Genomic DNA, 18,132 nt, shown 5'->3' with positions numbered 1-18,132 from the left:
CAAGGAGGCTCATAAGTACTTGGTACCAGAGTATCTTGGGCCAAAGGTTAATGAATGACATTCTTGTTGTGTCATTTGACCTGCTTTGGATACTTTGATTAGGGGCAGAGCTGTCAACTGATCACCACCACTTGGTAGTGAATTGGATTTATAGCAAAGGGCATAGGCTAGATAGACTGGGGACCCTAGATGAACAGTTAAGCTTTCCTGAAAATGTTTGAATGATGCCTGCATTCATGATGAGTTTAACTCCAACCTCCAAAAGAATTTCTCCCAAGTGCAAAGTGGGGTCAAAAAGATCGAGTCCAAATGGACCCTGTTCAAGACCTCAGTTGTGGGAGTGGCTGCTAAAAGCTGTGGTCTTTCGGCAGTCGGGGAATCTCGGGGACTCAGTGACAGATACTGGAAATGAGGAAAACTGTCAGCCTGAATAAGGAGGCATCCACGGAAACGCTGTCTGTGGGGTCTCCAGACTTGGTTGGGAAGTACTGACAGGCTAAGCGTATTGCTGCAAAAGTGGTTGTGGAAGCAAAAACACAAACAAGGGAGGGGTTTGGAGAGACCATTGAGAAAGAATATCAGTTGGCTTTGATGCTATTCTGGAAAACTGTTCTACACCACAGAAGGGGACAGTGTGACCTTGCCCAGACTGTGTTAAGCAGGGCTTGAGAGGTGCTAAACTCTTCTGGAGAAACAGCTGATTGGCGGAAGAAATGTTTTGAAGAAATCCTCAGTCTGGTGAAAATGCTCTCATTTCAGGTAGGGGATCCCATCATTGTTGTCAAATTCACTATGGAATCCAAGGACACCATGGTGGCAAGGTTGGTGGTAAGATGAAATTCAGCCAGAGATGTCGGTAGCACTGAATGTTAAAGGAAAAGCATGGTTAACGTGTCTATTCAGTTTTACATAAAAGGCGGGTAAAGCAGTCTTGGAATGGCAGACTGGAGTGGTCGTCCCCTATATTTAAGAAAGGTGACAAAAGAGTGAACTCCACCTACAGGTAAGATATATCCCAGGGTGCTGGTGGGAAGAATCCATTCATTGGTCATGCTAAAGACAAAGAAGGAAAAATATAGATTTCATCCTGGCTTGGAACAGTAGACCAGTTCTACTTCATGGTGCAGTTATTGGAGGGTGAATTAGAGTGTTATAACCCAGTCTACATGTGATTTGGAAAATGTATATGACAATATCCCTCAGCCAGTGTTGTGGGAGGTGATGCAGGAATATGGGGTAACAGGGCCGATCTCGCATGGTATTTGTTCACTATATGAATGCAGTGAAAGCTGTGCCCTTCATCCTTTTCTGCTAATATAATAATTTTTTCTTCATTGAACACTGTAAACTGCAACAACATGAATCAGGAATTTAGTGATACAATATAGCACATGGCTTATCAGAACACAGACCTATGCCACCAAAGTGTATTTAGTTAGGTTGATATCAGATTTTCGACAGTTTAACATGAAGAGGTATCAAAAGAATGCTATTCTAATTTATTTACTGTAAATATGAATACAATATATAATAAAAATCTCATTACTTCTTCTCAAACCACATTTTAATATATACTCAGTGTACTTTTGACAAGAGAATTGAGGAAGAGGCATTCTAAACATTGCAAAAATAACTTTAAATGGATATATTTTTTCACCCAAAATGTGTTAGAAAGTTGCTGTGTATTTATTCATAGCTCATACACACTGAATTAATATCAAAATGTATCAATTACCATACCTTTTACTTAAGAACAAAATAAATTTTATGTATATAATTTGTTGTTAAGGACTTACCATAATTAATTCAGTGTACATACAAAAAGCCAACAAAGAAATGGGTCTTAAATTACTTTAATCTCATCACAGACTCACAGAGGAGTCACAGCTAAAAATTACATTCTTCATGTTTCCTATTTTTATCCACATCACAGTGAATTCATGGTAACTGGCACAGTCACGCATATTGGATGGCATTAGCGTGCTCACACCTAGTAGGACTGCTGTATGCATGCATTGATGTGTGGCGGTACAATGACCATTGTATGGAAACAGCACCAAAGCTGTCGAGACAAGCTGTTTTTGGGCATTTTTTTAAACTTACAATTACCCTGTTTTGTTTTCTCCTCTTGAACTTACTATTTGCCCCTGGTGTTTTTGGTTACTGTTTTACAGCATTTCAAAGCTCCATTGAACAATTTAATGTCAGGTTAATGTTAAGAACTTTTTCTGGCTTTGATCTGCTACACATGGAAAATTATATCTTCTGTTGTGTTGGGTTTTAGTGGCATAGGGCAGGGATCCTCAATCACGGTCCTGGAGAGCCGCAGTGGCTGCAGGTTTTTGCTCCAACCCAGTTGCTTAATAAAAAGCACTTATTGCTAAAGTAACACTTCTGCTTCACTTTAGTGATTTTGAGCCCTTATTGCTTAATTTTGTCTTAAACAGCTATTTTAATTGCTCCTTATTATCAATAACATGCAAATGACAAGAGAGAGCAGCATTTCTCCATTTAGCTTATTTACATTTACACCTGTGTGTATTTATCTGCACTATTGGGTTTAATTAAATACTTGGAAGAAAAATTAAGTGAAAAAAGTGAAGGATTGAGAATTACTCGTCCATTTTAGCCTTCAAATCATTTGCATGATAGAAAGGGAAAGAAAATCTAGGATATGAGAATGACCTGACATAGCAGAGTTAATTTAATTTCATAGTTTGTTAGTGCTTTATTGGCAAGAATTGCTGTCTAATTAAGCAACCAGGTCAGAACAAAAACCTGCAGCCACTGCGGCTCTCTGGGACTGGGATTGAGGACTCCTGGCATAGGGTTTGCATCATACAGCATTTTCACTTCGACATCATCATAAACTATTAATGGTCACTGGCAAAGCTTGTTTTTTTATTTATTGTGTGCCAGCTGAGTCATAACACATATTCTCTTTGAAAAGTAATATTACTATTACTTAATAATATTAACTTGTTGGCTATATGGAAATTCTATTAGATGTGCTTACCCAGCACAACAATTTAATCAATTAAGCACAATATAGTAACCATTTAAAAACCCTTCTAAAAAAATCCTACCTACAAGTATAATATGGCTTTATAGTCTCAGTTATAGTGTTATTCTTGTAAACCTTATTCCCTCAAACATAATTATTAACTTTGATAGGATCTAATACACATTAGTATCTTGTATTAGTGTGTAAATTTGAAAGAAACTCCCATGACTCAAATTTAATTTATAATCCCACTAATGAATACTAAATGATACTAAATGTTAGAGCAAGCCAAATATTTGCATATCATAAAAATATCAAAATATTATGATCAAAATGTGTTGGGTTAAATTAAGTAAAAAATATTTTTTAAATTACATGTCATTTTTAAATTTTATTATGCCCTCAAGTACAGTGACTGTGACTTGACCCATTTATTATTAATCCAGTGAACTGCAGGCAATTGAGAAAGACTGCACGCAATACAATGCATTAAAGAATGTTAAAGACACAAACAAGCTAAACAAAGTATAATTATAATTAAATTTTACTTGATATGCTGAAAAATGTGTTGCTGTCAAGCCTTTGATGAATTGCCTGCTGTCTGGCTGCAGACCACTGAAGTGAAGCTGCTGACCACATAGATCAAAGCAAGGTTTTGTAAAACTTCTCAGTAATGTTTAATAAATAGTGATCTCTACCAATAATGCAAACATTTATTGCATGTACTATAAATAAGCTTGCACACAATAAAATTATAATTGCTAGGAGTAACAGTTACATACTTATAGACTTATTACAATCTAGCTAAAGTACTTGTCATTGCCCAGGGATATATGGGAAAAACTTTCTTTTATAAATTCAAAATGGTTAGACACAACCCATGATGAGACAGAAGAACATAATTTCAAACAAAAGCTTTACTTAAACTAATCCATGTTAGAAGAAAACGCTGTACCTGTGGGGTTAGAGGAGATCTCACATTAGCTAGTGCAAATGTTTCTGTGCACTGATGACAATGCCCTCTTATAGGCTCAGCCCATTCCTGCTGCATTATGAAAATTGTAGTCCCCATATCAGTGCTGGGTTTTGGGTTGCACACCTCCCTTTAGAACCCTTTTTCCAGATATGCCATATAGACTGTATTTTAAGTTGGATTAATGGCAACATGCACAATTTGGTGAAAGTCATTGCAGCTGTTTTTTCATGATTGGCTAACCAACAAGCAATCAAACAAAACATACAAACAGCTTACATGTTTATTTATATTTATTAAGTGTTTTTTTGCATAATCACAATTTGTTTGCCTTACTTTAAGATTGTTCTTGAGACATGCTGTCAGGTTATCTGGTTGCTTCAAGTGGCCTTTCAATCAAGAAATGAATACATGCATGACTGTGTTTGTATGCACCCTACAATGACCTGTTGTCTAATCCAGCGGTTCAATTCCCTCCTTAAAACCTAGTGTAGTTCTAATATGGAAGCAATAACAAGGATAAGAAAGCTGATAATTATAATGAAAACAAGAATAAAGGTGTGACCTATCACAAGCATTAAGAATTAATATTAAACTTGTTGTATAATTAAGTAAATTAAATAGGTGGGACTTACGCCATTATCTCCCAGTATGTCCAGTTTCTTCATGAGGTCAGGAATGACAACATCCTGAAAAGACAAGACAGACAATACACTGACTACCATAGAAATAAGGACTAAACCAAACCCCTTCTATAAAATAAAAAAAAAAAATATTTGTCAAATTATCCATATACTAAAGCATTCTGACCGCACCATTATTTAATTTATTAAATCCTTATTTTAAGTGGAAATTAATTCTATTTTACAAGGCAGTACTGTAGAATTAGCCTACAAAAATCAAAAGTACACCTTATGAGAAGGATTCAAGAGTCGTGAAGGACTCTACAATATCAACTGTCAAACTGTGTTCAGAAACCATTAAATAGGCAAACAGAATGTTGGGTTATATAGCACGATGTGCAGAGTGCAAGCTCGAGGAGGTTATGCTGAAGCTTTATAACACACTGGTAAGGCCTCATCTGGAGTACCATGCACAGCTTGGGTCTCCAGGCTACAAAAAGGACATAGCTGCGCTAGTAAATGTCCAGAAAAAAGCAACTAGTCTCATTCCAGGGCTATAGGGGATGAATTATGAGGAAAGATTTAAAGAGCTGAGTCTATACAGTTTAAGCAAAAGAAGATTAAGAGGTGGCATGATTGAATTGTTTAAAATTATGAAGGGAATTAGTACAGTGGATTGAGACTTATTTTAAAATAAGTTCACAAGGAACACTGGGACACAATTGGAGCTTGTTAAGGGTAAATTTCACACAAATATCAGGAAGTATTTTTTTTTCTTTACACAGAGAACCATAGACACAGGGAATAAGTTACCAGGTAATGTTGTAGGCAATAGGAATTTAGGAACCTTCAAAAATAGATTTCATGTTTTTTTAGAAGAATTATTTGGATAGGACAGACAAACTTTGTTGGACCGAATGGCCTTTTCTCATCTAGATTGTTCTAATGTTCTAACAAGAACCAAACTAAGACAATACTTTATAAGGTGTTATTAAATCTTTAAATTTTTTGCTATACATAAATATACAATAAATCATGTTCTATAAATTTGGATGAATATAAGAAAGATCCCTTAGTTGCTTGCATAATTAGCCATGTGACACAGTTATGAGTGAAAACAAGCCTTAAAGAAGCCCTCCTGCTCCTTTCATCAAAAAATACTGTACATGAGACCCTGTGAAATAGTAATAATAATACAAAGATTTATTATTATTTACAAAGTGTTGCTATCATCTTGATGGAGGAAAAAAGTGTGAAACATCTGCACAGATACATCGGAAACAAAAAAAAAAAATAAATAAATAAATTCCAACTGCACCTGAACCACAGCTTCAAACAATGGAGTGAGCCAGTCCCAAGCTACCACTTTGTCGCAGAGTTAATGTATGCCCCAAGACTGGAACTCTATGACCACATATTTGACCATATATACAGTAGTTTTTTTTTTTTTTATCTATTACTAGTTTGGGGCTATTTGTTGTATTTTGTTTGTGGATATCATATGTTTTTTGCTATATGAGGCAAGGTGGTTAGTACTGGAATGTCACGACTCAGATCACATATTTGGCCACAACAATCAGTCCAACACAGTTGGCAGATACTGCATTCTGGGTCACTTTTTCATCATTAACATCCACTCAAAACCAATTCAGTTTCTCCTTTCCCATTAACTTCAAAGCATTTTGAGGAGGCTGGAAAAGTTTCCACACATTTCCGTGACTGTGTTGAACTTACGATGAAGCAAACTCTACATGATTTGCTCATCAATAATGGTAAACCTTGATCTTGCTGTTGTATAGCTCTATTTTTTCCAAAAAACATTGTTTTCTGAAACACAATGGCTTAACACAGAAATCAACATAAAACGTCTGTTGCTGCACGCTGTGACTGGCAGTTTGCCAAGAATGTGTGGCAGACAGGCTACATGAACCTGTTCAGCACCAAAATTAGCTGGGGACCAATCAGCTGAAGCTGCAAAACCTCATATTCATTTTCGATCGCCTGTATCAAAATCAGAGTCTGACAAATCCTAGTCCAATTCAGAGAGAATAAGCAAAATGTTGTCCACTGAGTATTTTGCTTTACGCATTCGCTTTGACCTCTCACCACATGTACGTGCCATTTTTGCCATTGTCTGCTTGTTGCTACCCACGGGAGCGCAGGAAATCTCGGTCAAAACCTAACTTTCCTTCTACCAATGAGAGTCTAACTAAAACGTAACGGTTGGTTTTGTCACAGTTTACAGTTGATTACCGATTGTCATCAGCTCCTCCTTTTGACAAAAGTCAACATCAGCCCTGAAAGAGACAGCATTGGTGACAGAAGCCAATAAGTAGGAAGATGCTGGTTCAGAAAAATGTGCAAATCTGTTTAAGAATTAAGGCCAAAATTACACTTGGGCAAGGATGGGCACAGTGACATCTATTACTAAAGCAAAAGGAAAAAGGGATTGGTTACATTGCAAAGAAAGCTAATGCAGTGGCTTCAGATCTTTCTGTTAATCTTTCAACATCTCAGAATAGTGCTGGGAAAAATGTCCACTCTGTGTTGAACTTAAGTAGAGATACACAAAGCAATATGAAGAATATTTTTGAAAGGCAAAGAAAATGCCTTGGGGAAAAAAAACTCATATCTAGTGAGTGTAAGTCAATCACTACAACAGAAGAAAAGGTGAAGATTAAAAAGATAGAGTCGGAAATACTGTAAGACATAGAATTAAAATCAGGTTAACATAAAAAATGATTTGCAAGGCAAAACAGGAATTAGATTAGTGGGCTAAATCTTTAAGAAAAAGGTTCACCATAGGATAATACCCTTCAGCCTGAGCTACAGTATGCAAGGTGCTGGAAGCTAGATTTTAACTGATGATCAAACAATATTTTAGAAGAAAATAATGATGCTGTAGTAGTCATTAAACAGTAAAACAGCTCACTATCTATTTCAAAGATATGTTTAAATATGCAATATTATTCAAGTTCAATCTACATCTGATTAATGAATACAAACAAGTGCTTCTCCATATTTTATTCAATATACTGTATAAATATTGGGAGCCTTTGTACTACACAGTTTGTTGCATTCAGTACTTACAGTGAAAACCTCCACCATATTCTAATAAGGACATTGGTTTCTAAGGCCATCAAAAAGCACTTTTTGCGATCTCTTGACTGTGGCTTTTATATGTACAATAACAATGTAAATTTAATCCTAAATAAGTTCTGTCCTCAGGTATTAAGTGAGGCATTTTTATACTTTAAAGCTGATATTATTTTTGCCTCTGATTTGTGCAAGGGTGATCTACCACTTATAGGAAAAGATGAATTGTCCTTCAAAATCTTAGGTTGTTATTTTCTCCTAGATAAAAGTAAATTGCTTTGGCTTTTCTTAGGGAACAGCTTTAAAGTATTGGAGGATGTCTGTGATCCTGCTCAGAACTGACAGTATAGGAAATTGATCAGTATAGATCAGTATAAGGATTTAAATTGATCACCAGAATAAACTGTATTAATCAGTGGTGTCAACGTAAGCAATGAAAGTTAAACACTGCTCATTTACAGCCAATTCCACATCCCTGTCTACATCTATGGTCAGCAGAGAAAAATAATTGTAATATGATGAAAGGCACAAATTGTAAAAAGTGAATTTCTCAGAAAAATTCTTACCCTTTGAGCTCTGAAGCACAGTTATTACCCTACCAGATCAATAAGATCTAGACAAGGTTTTGGACAGTCACAAAAGATTAATGAAGATAGACCATTAACAATGTGTGTGAATTATTGTATATTTTTCTCCTAATTTTAAATTGCCTAAGGATCTGCCAGGGAAAGACTCAATACTTGAAAAATAGAAACCATGATCTAATATTTTTGGAGTGTAGCAAATGTATCCCTTTTCAGAAGATGCAGTATGAAGTCTACCTGATTTTAATACAAGGTCTTCTTGTAAAAATATAGATTATATATTCTATCTAACCTTTATGCCCTCCTGGTGGCAGTGAAGTTGGAGAGCACTTCCATTGTTCTCCGAGAAGGCTGTAATATGAAGATTGAAAGCTGGTGACCTTCGTTCACGCTCCTGCAAATCAAATATTGATATATTTGTAGTTAAGGTTTATTTTCTTTATCCTTTTCTACTATAGTACTGCATTTTTCTACAACTATGGAGCTGCCTATTCAATAAATATACATTTAAAGTGATTATTTTTCCAGGGTTGGTAACTGAAAACTTTGGATTTCTTAGGGGGATGAAATTGGATGATTTTCAAGAATTAGGCAAATTAGGTAATAAGTCGACATGCGCTAGCCATACACACACACACACACTCCTGTTGTACAACAAAACATTCCAATCTAGCATGCAAAATACAAAACAAAAGGATTCAGATACTTACATTATCAAAAAGCATGCAGGGAGTTGTTGAAATTAACCGTGTCAAATAATAATAACAAAAAACTATATATATCAAGAATGCTTTTATGTGATGGAGTGGAGAATCTGGATGAGATGGACTGCAGAACTGAAAAGGTATCAAAATGTTAAATGAAGGACAGAGTTAAAAACAACAGGAAACAAACAATAGGGAAACATAGCAAAAAGAAATCAGAACATTTGCCAACATCAAACCAAATTCTACAGAAAATGTGTTGCTCATGAAAAACTGTACTGGTTTTGCAATGAACACTTATATTTTCCCAACCAAGCAACACGATATGCCAATAAATCAAAACATAAAAACTCTTTTAATCACTCGTAAAATACCTTTGTTGAAGTAACAGCATTAACTTGTATGTCTTGTGATTACAAACCTTTGAGTACAGCATAAAACAGCAGCTGTTGGAAATTACAAGAAAACTAAGCTTTGAATTTTAATTCACAAATAAAATTTTAAATATTCTAATAAAAAAAAAACTGAAACTGGAAGATGCAGCTGGCTAGAAAGTATGTATTTCAATAAATGGTCAAAAGCAGAAATTGTATGAAGTCTAAGTATGCTGGTATTTGCAACGTTTAATTTTTATTTGAACAACAAAGTCATATTTAACATATTACAGCATAATTTACATCTCTTTATAAAAATAGAACTGGCACTGTGGAGGCAGGTGTATACAAAGTAGACATATTAAGGCAGTAAGAATATACTTTTCTTTGAGCTTTCATAAATATGCACATAAATAAAAAACAAATCAAAAGAACAAAAAGATTTTTTGTGCCTCAATATGTGCTGCTAAACATAAGCTGTCCGTTTTGCATCCAGTACAATGTCCGTTCCTAGTTTAGCGATGGAGTCTCTTACTTCAAGTTCCAACACTCTGAACTCTAGAAGCTCGTTTTGGTCCTTGACATCCTGCATCTCAGTCCGCAGATGGTTCTCACCCGATTCCAGTTTCTGGATCTAAAACATTTTTAACACATTAAAACAAATTATTTTGAGTCATAAAAACAATCCTGCATACATTAAAAACATCTCTATAAAAAAGCTAATAATGTTTCCTTGGTTTGCCTCTTTTATATTTTTCAAAATATTTTTTCCATACAAGCTATCAGCATCTGCACTGCCATAAAACTGTATTTGTTTCCTTTCAGGTTGGATTACTGGAGTTTTCTCAGATGGTTCGTCGCTTGGATGGTAAATGGAATGGTAAAGGGATATTTTCAAAGAATATTTAACATTTCCACTTTCATGTAAAAACATTACTGGAATAGAAACACAGTGTTTTAACTTGGCAGAATGATCGCCTGAACAAGTCCTTGTACTACTTTTTGGACTTCACACCAGTTGCTTTCTTAAATATGCTGCTTGCCTACTGGGGCTTTTACAATTTACAAATTAAAAACAACTGTAAATCCTGCAGGAAATATCGGGTTAATTTAAAGGAGGTTTATGACTTTCAAAATATACTTGAGTTATTCTATAGACGCATCATAAACACTCTTTTTAATCTTTTGTCACATTAAGTATTGGTGATGCACCTAATTATGAAAGAAGAGCCTGGTTGTGCGTAAAATTATACAGCCTTATGTTTTCCTTCACACAGGTATTGTACAGCATATCATGGTACAGTCTGGTCAACACAGCTTCTAACTAAAATGCTAAAAGAAATCAAATTATCTTGGGTAGCTTTGTGTCTTATTATTATTAATATCCAAGGCAACTTACATCAGTACAGACACAACTGGTTACATCTATTTTGTTTTTCCAGTTGGAGTAAAGTCAGGGGAAGTGCCTGGCTCACGGTCACACAGTGTCAGTAGTGGGATTTGAACTCACAGCCTCAACGTCTGAATTCAAAAGCCAAAACCACTACACTATGCTGCCTGCCATTATTCATTCATAGATTCAGTATCATTAGTTTCAATCTACAGTGGTGGGTATAGTTTGTATTATAAAATTTGATCTCAGCAAAGATGGTCCATCCTGAGTTCTTAATACTCAATGATCATTTGCTAGTTGGGAAAAATAGAACTAATATTGATTTTATAATCTATTTGCATTATTATGAGTAATAACAAATGAATTGTAAATTTTGCTGTTTGTGTACCTTTTCCAAAAGCTCTTGATTTGTTCTTATAAGGTACTGCTTTTCCTCCACCCATTTAGAGTCCTGTAGTCAGAATACAGAAAAATACAAAACACACATGATTTGTTATGATGGTTAACAGTGGATATCTGCACTAAATTAATAATATAATACATATTTCTCATAATAAAAAAAATGTGTTGAGGGATGGGTTTCTCTATAAAATAACTTTTTTTTTCCAAAAAAGCAAATGTCCCAATACAATATTTAATGCTGTAGAAATGAATAAAGATGCAATTTTTGAGGAACACATTTAATTTCCTGATTATCAACACTTGTTATCTATTTGTATGCACTGTATAATTTGGATTATTTATATCTTTTGAGGTTGTTGCCAATTTATATTTCTCTGTACTATATCATATATTTAAATTATCCTGTAATGCAATATTATTTTTTATTTTAAATAGTAATCTTGTGTAATTTTTTAAAATATCCTTGTGGTAGTATGTTTTCTGAAAAATTACATCAAACTTTAATATTCTGAATACAAGTTTAAATATTGCAGTTACTATAAAGACAACCTAATTCTTAACTACTTTTGTGAATAAAACAATAATAAACTACATTTAGTTTGTGATTTTCTAAGAATACTTGAGTGTATTTTATAATGGTGTATTTGCTAAGAGTCAACCAGAAAATATGTTTAAAGGAAATAGTTTTATTGATCTAAAAGGCAAATGCTGACAATTATGTAAAGGTATTTAGGGAAGACAGCAGGCATATATACAAATGAATACAGAGAGCATATAAATAATACAAACACATAAAAATGGAAATTCTTATGATTAAAATGTATATAAAAATGAAAAACAAAACTTATTAGATTAAACAAGTACAGTAATGATTATTTAGACTACCTTACAAGTAACAAACTACAGTAATTTAAAAAAAAAACAAAAACATTTTGTGCTATAAATGTTAATCTGTACCTGGATATAAAGTTGTGTCTCAACTGAGTTTAATTTGATTTTACAGAATACAAAACCTGTACTTTTCTTCTACTTTAAAAGAAAATACAGTAAAATACATAAATATTCACAGATGAGCTTGCCCCTTTTCTTTTTTCTTCTTGCAAACTTATTTTATGTAGTATGTAAATATTTTTGCAGTGCTTAGGCAAAATGAACGCCTGACTCGTCCGACACGGCTAAATTTACCGTTAGACAAGCGTGTTTTTCTGGTTTCAGTTGTCCACGGACAAGTGCAATTTTCTGAAGAAAAAAGAATTATATATGCTGTGCAGGGCACATTTTTACCACTACTTTCAAATTTTAAACATATGGGTAGGTACTTCGTGCGGAAACAGTCTACTTAGGCATGTTCTTCATGTCTCAGATTGGTCTTCAATATTGTTTACAAAATGATGGCTGATTTTTCAAAGGGGAAGTAATGTTATGGTCTTACATAAGTATTTTACCCTACTGTTTACACGCTTGGAGGTGCGGTAATTTTTTTTCATGCCAACATTACGATGTAATCTGATGATTTTTCATTATAATCGATAACTTTTATATATTATTGATAAAATTCATTGTTTCTACATATAAAATGCAGTCATTTTACTTTCAACGCAAAAGTTTTCACCACATAACAAAGCTTGTTAGGCAGTTAATCTTTCCTGAAATTTGCGATTTCGCATAGGTTGTGATATATTGAGCAGTTAAATTTATTGCATGACAACACCAATTTTGATGAGCCTTCTATAGATCGTTTTTGATTAGAGAATTTTTCATATAAAACAAGTTGGTTTCATGCTCTCAGTTTATTAAAAATAAAGAAGAAAACATTCTAACGGTTTCCAAATGTTATGAAATATCTATAAAAATCTTCACTTAGACGTGATTATTTTTTCCCAACAACATCGGTAATATTTACTTCTTTGGAAATGTACCATCTTGCGGAATTTCGAATACCTCATTAGGAATTACCTGCACTGCAGTAAGCACATTTTTCTCACTATATCCGTGTTGCTGAAACTGAAGCAAGTAGCATCGCGGATGAGAAATGGATCGTTTCTTGATTAAAACTGGCACAACAGGCCCTGAAAAACCTGACAATGAGGGCAAGATAAGAAAAACAAAAGGGACCGTGAGTATAAAAAACGAAAACGGTCTTTTCAATCGCAATGGCTCAAAAAGTTTCGGTGGGTAAATGCAGATGACACTGACTCCATTTTTTGCCAGATTTTCCGTCAGTATCCACTTATTTCCGACAAAACATCCACATTATTTACCGGCAAGAAAGTCGACAGAAAAGACACACTACTGTCGCATCAGCTGTCTGCGAAACACATTGCATGTATGTCAAAGCATTAGTCTAAAAGTAAGAAAAAAGTTGGTTCAATTGAAAAGGTTTCTAAAGTTGAACGCTCGGAGGTTGAGCGTTATGCTAGGCTGTTCAATACTGCTTCTTTAGAAGAGTTTGACCCACGACCAGCTGTGGAATTCTGGCTGTCACCTGGCAACAGGCACATCACTCATAAAAAACCTGAAAAGTCATCAGCATCCACTTCTGCAGGACCATCAGTCCAGGAACTCTGCAGTTCAGCTCAAGCAGAAATGAACAGCATTCAGCCCATGCTGTCCGAGATGGTAAAGATTCTTGGGGGAGAAGATGTTGCAAGACAAAAGCTGAAGAACATGGCAGAAAATGAATCAGGACAGTGTTCTGTTATGTAACTGTAATATGTGAAACAGAACTAGTGTACCTATAATGAAGGCATAGCAAAATGCTACTCCTTGAAAGAACTTTTTTCAGTTTTAAAATGGAAGCCAGTTTTGGTATTAATAAAAGAGATCAGAAAAAAATTAACTATTTTTCACTTTTGTTATTTGTTTATGGGCAAGTGAATATAACTGGCGGACAAGTGGATTTTCTAAGTTTACTTGTCCGTGGACAAGTAGAAACAAATTTGATTTCCACACCCCTGAATATTAAATATGTGTTATTTTAATTTTAATTACACATACATAAATGCAGTATAATGCATGGGTACAGTATATAGTAATTATGAACACACAAATATGACACACAAATTTGTATTTATAATACATTAATACAATTCCACAATCTAATGAAATAGAATGTGTTGGTCTATTATGGGTTCATAAAATTCAAGGAAAATGCTCTTAAGTAGCAATTTGAGATGGCAAGAGGCAGAAAAAAACAAAACAAAACAAAGTACTGAATAAATTCTTGTTTAAACAAATGACTCCCAACAGTGTCATCAGTCTTCTGATTGGAACTACTAACAAAGTTGTGCTTTATAAAATGTACATTGCATACATACCTAAAAAATATGTTAGTTCTGCTTTCTTAATCAATGAAACTTAGATCCAAAGTTTAAACTACATCCTTGGCAAAAATGTAACACTTTTCAAACAATTTCATTCAATGCTGCCTCAAGAGATTTTGTCTTACTAATAAAGTGACACTGTTAGGATATTACAGTAGGATTCTCATTCTACAGAGCTTCATTACAGTCCATAAAATGGGGCTGAAACCTGTATAGACACTCTATATTGTATATATATGTGCAATGGTTAAATCACCCTGTGGGTGAAATGCCTGATTGCCTAATAAAAATCAAAATGCCAAAGGCAGATAAAGTCCACAAAATGACAAAAGAAACATAAACCCACAATGGCAATGCAGAGTAAGACCAAACTGATCTCATCAAGGAGTTTATTTTCCGTTTCTTTTACCTGTCCTGTTTCCGCCAGAGATTTCTCAAGGTCTTCAATTTTCCCCTGGCACCTTATTAAATCTGCCTGCAGCTGCTCTCGTGTCTGTGGAGACAACAAAATGTAACCTGGAGTTGTGTCGCAGTCATCATTAAAGAGTATGGTTATGAACATTAAAAACAAACAATTCACTAACCAACACAAACACTGGAGTTTTTTTCCCTGCATGGAGCACTTTGAGCAGTGAGAAAAGCACTACATAAATGTAAAGAATTATTATTATTATTATCACACCGTATATAATTTAATAAAATACAAACACTGATGAAGATACAATGGTTTTGAATTGATCCTAGTGAACCCTCTGAAAGCAGTGCCAAAATACTGTACTTTATAACCTAAGCAAGGGTTGCTCTTACTCGGTTTAAAAAGGGTTTTGCCAGGGTTGTTAAGTGCCACCAATCCTATTGGTTTCCCCAATTAAATTGCTGGAAGAGGCATGTTGTAATTTGGATTCATGGCCCCCTGCATTGGTGAATCTGTATCCCCTGATTTTAATGATTCAATTATCCTGTTTCAAGATGTATAAAATGTGACGTACCAACACATCTATAACTAAAATCTTTTTCTATGGGCATCTTTAGTCATACAATCTACAATAAATTAAAACCCAGAGTCAACAGAATAATGAGTTATTTAGAGTGGAAGGCGAGTGTGTGTCAACAATATACTTCAAGTCTAGCAGTCCACCCCTTCTTTCTTACACAAAACCAGGGATTTTAGGCCATTGCTGAATTTGTGTGGAGGATCAAACTGTGGTAACACTTTATTAAATGATCTGGTCCAGAAGTTATTTCTAAACATTCATAAATTATCTAACTCCTGTTTTTACAGAAATAGCCAAAATCTCACTTATCCTGTATGTTGTACCAGTAGATTTCAGGAAAACCACTCTAGTTAAAGTGCTTAAAATAAACAAGGTAATGTAATGGCTGAACAACAACAAACCACTGACAAGGTGCTTTGGGCAATGTGAGGTGCTTCAAAAGGCACCTATCCAAAGAACTGATCCATTCTCCCTTAGGTGCACTGCATTTTCTCTATCTATTTCACAGAGCAGTGCATGTCATCATCTGTGTCTCTAATTTGTCTTTGAACATCTTAAAAGATGACTTATCCACAGCACTGTGTAACTTGTACAATACTTAACACCGATCAGGATGTTTAATGGAGTAGTTGCACAGACAAATGAAAACAAAAATAAGTACCTCAGCCACCCTAAATAAACTCCATATGGCAATGCTAAAATCTAAACGTGTGACACTCCTGTAGGCTGAAATGCTATTTATGAACTACAAATCATGACCCTCTCACTGCTGCTGTGGAGTTTGCATTTTCTCCCAGTTTGTTTGTGGATGTACCTCTCACGCTCCACAGACATGCAAGTAGCAGGCATGGCAAAGTGATCTTGAGGTAACAGCCTGGCTCTACCAGTGCCCCACATTAAATTGCCCAATTTTTATGCCATGAACAGACAAATACATTAAGACTGGTGGATTGAAATAAATTACCACAATGACTGTTAAATGTTAATATTTTATTCCATTGTCCATTGTAGATTGCATGATATATTAAAATTTCCTCACATTGTTTTTTTTAAAGTGTACATTTTCAACTATTGCTCTGTATGTATATTTTTTCGTTACAGTATGTGTTACTGACTTAATAAGCACAAATAAAAATTCAGATTGTACTTGTGACAACTTGTGAATTTTTGCACTGTCCAGTTTATTGCCCGATTCTAATCTCCCACTTATTGATATTTTAGGCCTCAGAGATTGTGATCAGGTAGGAGTCAGTGGTGATACAAGATTAAAATTTTAGTATTGCCATATGGAGTTTATTTTGGGAAGCTGAGAACTCTTTTCTGTTTGCATTCACCTATGAAAGCACGTCAGAATTAAACCAAGGTTTGGTGTTTCACAGGTTGCAAAGTACAGTGAATATCTCAAATTAAAATGCCTTCAAAATCTGCTGTTTTTAATTCAAATGTACCAAACTTTGCAAAGTTTCTCACAAAATGAAAAGTAATGTAAAAAAAATTAAGAGGCCACCATTTGCAACACTAGACACAAAAGGCAAAAACAATCATATGGGAGCAGAGTGATAATAAATGTATGCATACTTGTACTGCAAAAAACATGAAATTCATGAAATTTAATAATAATAAAAAAAGATTTGCTTAATAGTTCTGAAACCAAAACATATCAATAAAACCACTCTCGTAAATCTTTCTCAGGAAATTATGTGTTTTTGGTGCTCCATCAAGCCATATACAGTACATTATACACATTAGAGCGCCAATTTTGATTTTCATTATTTTCCCTGTCATGATAAAAGAATCTTGTTTAACCTATTCAAGAAAAAAGAAAATGCAATAAATATGCTGGATAGCATCTACCTACTATAGACAGATATATAGGTGCAAAGAAAAAGACAAATAAAAAATTCAAATAGGATCAGCAAACTCAAATCCTGATATGCCCATTTAAAATTAGGGTGAGGATTTGACATTTTCAGGTGACAAGTGCTTCATTGTCTGTTTCAAATGTGATATTCCAAAAACATGATACTGCCTATGGCTTAAAAATTAACACATGCTCAGTCTTATTGTTCCTGTGTAAGAACACAACTACTTCACAGTAGCAGATGCTAACCCTAAAGATTTAAAGGTTATATAAAGAACACTACATTTAAGGAAGATTCATGCTCTCATAGTACTCTTTAAGAAAGTTCTACGTGATATCCGGTATGTGGATTATAATGACAGTAGTACACATACAGTCTCTGTATCTCTTTGGGACCTCTTAGGATGTTAATCCACAAGTGCTTACCCTTGACTCTCGCTCAGCATCTAGAGTTCCTCCTACTTGCTCCTGAAGAAGAGCGTATGCTCTTTGAAGTGCCTGGTACTCTCTTGTAAGCTGTCTAAATCTAAGCTCAGACTCTTCTCTTGAAATACCCTGCAGAAAAAAAAATATATTATATATAATAATATATATATATATATATATATATATATATATATATATATATAAATATCAGCACAGATTTCAACAAACCTGCAAAGCATACTGTAAAGCATGATGGCATAGATTAAAATGTAGAACACTAAACAATCCTAAAATGAAATATATTCAATATTTATAATTCATGTATGGTTAAAAACTAATATGGCATTCAGAAAAAAGCAAAGATTTATCCTTTC

At 34.5% G+C, this 18,132-nt stretch overlaps 1 protein-coding gene across 5 annotated transcripts in view; it reads right to left on the bottom strand.

Annotated features, from left to right (window-relative positions):
* jakmip1 (janus kinase and microtubule interacting protein 1) overlaps nt 1-18,132 on the bottom strand; it is a 278,170-nt gene that overhangs the window by 39,031 nt on the left and 221,007 nt on the right. For 3 of the 5 annotated variants that reach the window (XM_039751459.1, XM_039751460.1, XM_039751461.1), the window contains 7 exons: nt 17,759-17,887; nt 14,886-14,969; nt 11,140-11,202; nt 9,894-9,992; nt 8,991-9,116; nt 8,573-8,674; nt 4,613-4,666 (listed from right to left, as the gene is read on the bottom strand). In XM_039751459.1, the coding sequence (XP_039607393.1) occupies nt 4,613-4,666; nt 8,573-8,674; nt 8,991-9,116; nt 9,894-9,992; nt 11,140-11,202; nt 14,886-14,969; nt 17,759-17,887 (657 nt within the window). Of the gene's footprint in view, nt 1-103; nt 863-4,612; nt 4,667-8,572; nt 8,675-8,990; nt 9,117-9,893; nt 9,993-11,139; nt 11,203-14,885; nt 14,970-17,758; nt 17,888-18,132 lie in introns of those variants that run through there. The other 2 variants (XM_039751463.1, XM_039751462.1) reach the window with 2 other exon arrangements.

This window comes from Polypterus senegalus, chromosome 4 (genome assembly GCF_016835505.1).
Source record: "Polypterus senegalus isolate Bchr_013 chromosome 4, ASM1683550v1, whole genome shotgun sequence".
In the NCBI taxonomy this organism is placed as follows: Eukaryota; Metazoa; Chordata; class Cladistia; order Polypteriformes; family Polypteridae; genus Polypterus; species Polypterus senegalus.
The sequence above is the reverse complement of the archived record's forward strand: the minus strand, read 5'-3'. Positions and strand labels throughout refer to the sequence as shown.